Consider the following 6,042-nt stretch of genomic DNA (forward strand, 5'->3'; position numbering starts at 1 on the left):
TGAATCAATGACAGTAAAAAAGAAATTTCCTTTTTTTTAAGGCTTATAACTTGAACTCAAGACCTTACAATTTTAAAATTATTATTTAAACATTATCTATATACTATCTTCCATTTTATCTTATATTTCAAATTTTAATAATTATATATTTTAAGATAAAATTATTTAGTTAAGCATTACTTAATGGTATTAATTATAACTAGAAAAAAATAATTAAAGTCAAATTTAAAATTATTATATTTATGAATTATATATGTCAAAAATTTTGAATATATATAATTATATATTATGATAATTTAGCATTGCGAAAAATATGGTTTAAAACCAGAAAAAAAAAAAGAACTTGAAAGTTCAGATAAATAAAATAAGACTTTCTAACTAAGGATACTCTTTAAAAAGCTTATCATAGTAGCGCTTCACCAGCCTTTGCTCCCAAGATGTATCCATATCATCTTCCTCAGTACGTATGAACCTTAAAAGGTTGAAGAAATAATTAATATACAAGGGAAATTTTCATATCAGGAAGGAGGAGAAATAGACTATGTAATGCATTACAAATTCCTAGAATTGATCCATAAAGTCCATGGTTCAATAGAAATATATTCCCAATTCCAGCTGCCTCAAACTATAACTCCCTTAACCATTTCTCAGTCTAACACTAAATCAAAGAGCTAAAATTAGAAAAAAAAAAAAAAAGTTGCAAGACAATATATAATTATGAATGCTCAGTAATCCACATGAATTTTGTTAGAGACCAGCATACTTATATCCTTCTCTTAGGGTGTCCCGATCCGTTTTAACTGGCAATTTCACATTTGAAGACTTTTCTTTCCCATAGAAGCTAACTGCATCAAATTGAACCCCCCAAAAATGGAACAAAAAATTTAAAACACAAGGAAGATTGTAGCCTTCTTCCTTCCTCAGTGGAAGAGACTGTTCATCATCCATTTGCTGTAGGACATAAAGGATTTCACAAATACAAAACTCTCCATTTGCATAATTCCATTTATGTCCACCTTTCAGCTTAATAAAATAAATAAAGAATCTTTTAGGCCGAATACTAACAACTTCAATTTTCAAATTCTAAAGCTTCAAATCATCAACTAGCTAAACAGTATCGCACCATAATCGTTCAAGAATTTCTTAGGCCGATCGTAGGCGTTGAGGCCTCGAATGTGAGCTTGGTATTGCCTGTCTTCAGTACCCAAATCCATTGAAGAACAAATATCTACAGCAATACAGGGATCAAAATGTTAATTAGCATTGAGAAAGAGGAAAAAGGCGTCCAGATGTTAATGTTTTCTCTCTTCTCTGTCATAGATTGCCGATTACAGCTACCCAAAAGAAGCCACTTTAACCCCAGCTACTCTGTAGCTTTTGGACTTGAAGGAATTGCTGCTTTCTCCCTCAAGTCTTCGAGTTTTACATCAATTTGCAAATTAGGGTTGTAGAGGAGAGAGCTGGAAGGAAAACTGAACAGAATTACCAGGGAAATTTACAGAGGAAGGAATATAGTGATTTATTTATTTATTTATGCTTTGAAGAAAAAAAATATATAAAGATAAAGTTATTATATTATTATATAAAATAACTATTTATAAAAAAGGCATAATGAAAAAAAAATTAATAGTATATTTCCTTTCCGCCTAATTTGAATAGAAAACAAAATGATTCAAATGATTTTTCACAAAAAATTTTATAATTTTATTTTCTTTCTTATAAAATATGGAAATTAGACTTTTTATTTTTCATTTTCTTTTATTTTTATCAATAAAATAAGAGAGTTGCCTATTTTCTCTTTTCATACTGTTTCTTCTCTTTTTTCTGCCTTATAAAATATGTCTTTATAATTTGTGTTAAATTAACCTTTCTAGTTTTTGTATTTTAAAAAATAAATATTTTTTTTTATTTTTTTTATATAATGGACTTCAATCGGGATTTAAATTTAAAAATTTTATGATTTTAGAGATGACTCTAATTCTATTGAACCATAACTTATAAATATCTAAATTTCATGTTTTTTCATTATTTTTGTCGATATAATCAATAATTAATAAATTAAAAGGTGATCGGTAAATAAAAATATTCATAATGATAAAATTTAAGAGTAAAATGGTAATTATCATAAGATATTAATGTATTTTTAAGTTAAGAAAATCAATGGAAAGTTGAAAGTATATAATAAAATTAAAACTAAAAAAAAATCTATTGAATAATTGAACCGTCAGGTCGACCGAGTCATATCGAATCGCTTTTTTATCTGGCTCATTAATAAACTTAGACTAATTTAAAGGCTGATTCATTGGTTCACCGGTCCAATCGGCAGGTTTGATCCGAATTTAACAACTATACATTTATATCTAAATTAAGAGATTTGCAAATAAGAAAAATGCTTCATTTGTGGTCTTATTTAAGAATTTTAACTCTTAAATAATAAGGTGAGAAGTGAATTCATTTTATTTTTATAAGTTATGTTATCCCTTGTTATTTTTGTTATTAATTTGGCTTCGATTGTGATTTGAATTTGAGATTTTATATTTTTAAAGACAATTGCAATACTATTGAATTAAAGTTGGTTAATTGCTAACCCTTGGTTTAGTGCTTTATAATTTTTATCTTAGAAATGGTGCTTTCAGAGAAATAAGGAGAATGGTAAGGAGTTCGTTGCTCACTCTTTCAACTCCCTGGACACATATACAAAAGGAAAGAGTCAAATGTATAGAAATGAAAAAACAAAGCATATAGTCTCTAACCATGTTGCCGCAAACAAAGGTTCTCCAAGAAATCAGAGATGTGAAGATAATGCTCCCAAGCCACACACAAGTCCTAAGCACAGAAAATGGGTGATGAGATAGAAGGAAAAAGGAAGGGATGTTAATCTTGCTATAATCTCTCTCTCTCTTCTCTCTCTTTACTTTCTTGATGCTTCTAAGTCCCTTTCTCTAGCTTAGTTTCCATTCTCGTTCGGGTATCAACTTGCAATTGTAAATTAAGCAGAAGGCTATTCTTGGGAAATGGATGCTGCACAATTTGCCAAACGTGCAATTTGCCAGAAAGATCTCTTTAACTTTAACCCAATAATAACAACAGGAATGCAGGCAGCTCGTATGCTTGTAATCTCCCGCATTTTTCATCTTATCTTGACACCTTCAGGACAACCAGGACCTGTTGCAAATATTATTGTATGCATTTCCAGTCTTTCTTTGATACAAGAGCAGATTTTTAAGGTTTTTGCAGTACTTCATATCTTGTTATTTTTTTGCTGTTTTGTTTTTCAGGCTGGACTAGTGCTAGGTCCTTCATTGTCGTGCAAAATCAAAAAACTTCAGGAATTCTTTATCCAGTCTTCTTCTATAGAATACTATCAACTTCTGACATTCAATTTTCGAGTCATTTTTATGTTCTTGATTGGTTTGGACACAGACGTTCCTTATATGCGGCGAAATCTGCGTTTGGCAAGCACTCTTGCATTTGAATGTATAATTGCATGCACCCTTTTTGGAGCAGCTTCTGCAATCACTATCCTCCATTTATTGAAGTAAATGGACATTGGTTATTGTTTTTCCATTGATTCTAGCAAATTCAATTGACAAAACTGGATGTTCCCTGCTAACTAACCAGTTATCATCATCCTATACATAAGGTGATCACCAAATGACTAAATAATTTCAAATCACATGATGGTCAATCACTGTATATAACTAATTACTAACTATAGTAGACAATTGGAAATAATATCCCAATCATCCGGTGATAGTGATAGCTCGAACTCACAAGAATTCTCATTCAGATATTTAGATACGATGTCCTCTGTGGGATGTATCTGGATGTCCTCTGTGGGATGTATCTGGATGTCCTCTGGCATTGGTGGTGTCATACCAGTAGCATAAGTTCGATAAGATCCATAGTTGGCAGCTGCAAACATTGCTCGTTGATAATTGGCAGCTTCTAACATTGCTTGGTGATGATCATAATTGTTGATTGGAACGTAAGGAGGATTTTCATAAAATGCACTTGGATTCTCTTGGATTGGGATTGAAACAATTTCCTTATTGTCGTTAAGGGCGTTTGTGTAGGCTGGAGGATCGCTATTTTTGTCAACATCCCTAACAACATCAGCAGTTTGATCATCTAACTCTGCAGATTGTTCCTCATTTGAAAGTCGACTTCTCAAATTGTCTTTCGCATCCCTCTTATATATCCTGCATAAAACCCAATTATCCAACTGCCACAGAAAAAGAAAAGAGAATTAATCAAACAAAAGAAAAATTAATGAACAACAAACAAGAAATTTAAATATTTATTTAATTACCCTCATGTCATCGGCACTTGTTTTGATTCTTGGAGGGGCATCACTGACCCTATATTCATGCATAATCCAGTTAGTCTTTGTACCATTTGGAGGCCTTCCCATGTAGAAAACAAGTGCCTTCCTATATCCAACCACAGCACCCTTATATTTAACAGCTTTATCCGCTCCAGTTGCCTTCCAGTATCCACCACCGGCATCTCGTTTTGGTCTACTTCCATTTGGATATCTCTTGTCCCTTGGTGTAAAAAAGTACCATTCTTTCTCCCCGCATTGCCAATACTCCTCTGTTCATCAAAACAAGGAAAAGGTAAATCCATCGACAAAACATAGATTTAATCATAACATTGCAAAACAAAATCATAGTGGAAAAGAAGAAAAAAAATTATAACATTGCAAAAACAAAATCATCGCGTAAATATATCTATAAGCATGGAAATCGGTTGTGTTAAAGATCAAAGAACCTGCAAGCTTCTCGGGATTGTACTCATAAAGTTTAACCTCCATGATCTTGTTTGGAGGCAAGGGTTGATTGGCTATCTTGTTTTTCAAGTAATGAACGACAAGCTCTCCGTCCAAAGGGCGAAACCTATACCCGGGTGGAAAAGAATTAAAATAATCAATATCAATGAAGTTCTTTCTGTTGTTGTCATTGATGGGGTCTGTTCGAGGTTGACGAGTAGCGGTAACAGAAGCATTGGACTGCGGCTGTGTCACCTCCATAATTGGACTCTTGCGAGGAATTTTTTCCCGAGAAGACTGATGCAGGCTTACGTAAAAGTATTGAAATTCTCTCTCCCTCAACTTTCTCTCTTTTATATGAATAGACTTCTAATAAAAATTAAAATAACCCTAAAAGATAGATTTTCAAGACTTAATATTTATCTATTCTTATTAATATCTGATAAACCAATCAAACTTCTAAGATTATTTAAACATTATCTATACACTATCTATCATTTTATTTTATATTTCAAATTTTAATAATTATATATTTTAAGATAAAATTATTTAGTTAAGTATTATTTAATAGTATTAATTATAACCAAAAAAAATAATTAAAATGAAATTTAAGATTATTATATTTATAAATTATATTATCACACCTTATGATATGGATATGGATATTTATGAATTATATATGTCAAAAATTTTGAATATATATATATACATATAATTTATTAAAAATTAAATTTCAAATGTTACATCTTTTAAATTCTAAATATTTTTTTTAAATAAAATTATCATTTAAACATTATCTATTTCTATCTTTCATTTTATTTTGTATTTCAGATTTCAAACGTTATATCTTTTAAATTCTAAATATTTTATTTTTTAAATAAAATTATCATTTAAACATTATCTATTACTATCTTTTATTTTATTTTATATTTCAAATAATTATATATTATGATAATTTAGCATTATGGAAAATAAAAGACTACATTTAACCGTTGATAAAAATCAATTTATTTTAAATTTTTATTTTTAAAATATTTTAAATTAATTTAAAAAATTAATTTTAGAATTTATATAAATTTACATTTTTAGTCTAACTTTGACTAAACTTCTACCCAATTAAGTTTTTTTATTGTAATTTAAAATAAAATTTTATATAATAATAATAATAACAATAATAATAATAATAATATAGGTATGAATTTTTTTTTATTTATCTAATAAACTAATCTTAGAAATTAATTAATTTAGTCGGTATATATAAATGTTACACA

The 6,042-nt window shown here is 29.4% G+C and overlaps 1 protein-coding gene across 1 annotated transcript; it reads right to left on the reverse strand.

Moving 5' to 3' along the window:
* Window positions 1-3,557: 3,557 nt before the first annotated feature.
* Window positions 3,558-5,061, reverse strand: LOC131170567 (NAC transcription factor 32-like). Its single transcript, XM_058129833.1, has 3 exons — window positions 4,774-5,061; window positions 4,313-4,596; window positions 3,558-4,225 (listed from the first exon to the last, which is right to left on the reverse strand). Exons 1-3 carry the CDS (start codon window positions 5,030-5,032, stop codon window positions 3,713-3,715), a joined length of 1,056 nt encoding a protein of 351 aa, XP_057985816.1. The 5' UTR covers window positions 5,033-5,061; the 3' UTR covers window positions 3,558-3,712.
* Window positions 5,062-6,042: the final 981 nt, after the last annotated feature.

Source organism: Hevea brasiliensis, chromosome 2 (genome assembly GCF_030052815.1).
Source record: "Hevea brasiliensis isolate MT/VB/25A 57/8 chromosome 2, ASM3005281v1, whole genome shotgun sequence".
In the NCBI taxonomy this organism is placed as follows: domain Eukaryota; kingdom Viridiplantae; phylum Streptophyta; class Magnoliopsida; order Malpighiales; family Euphorbiaceae; genus Hevea; species Hevea brasiliensis.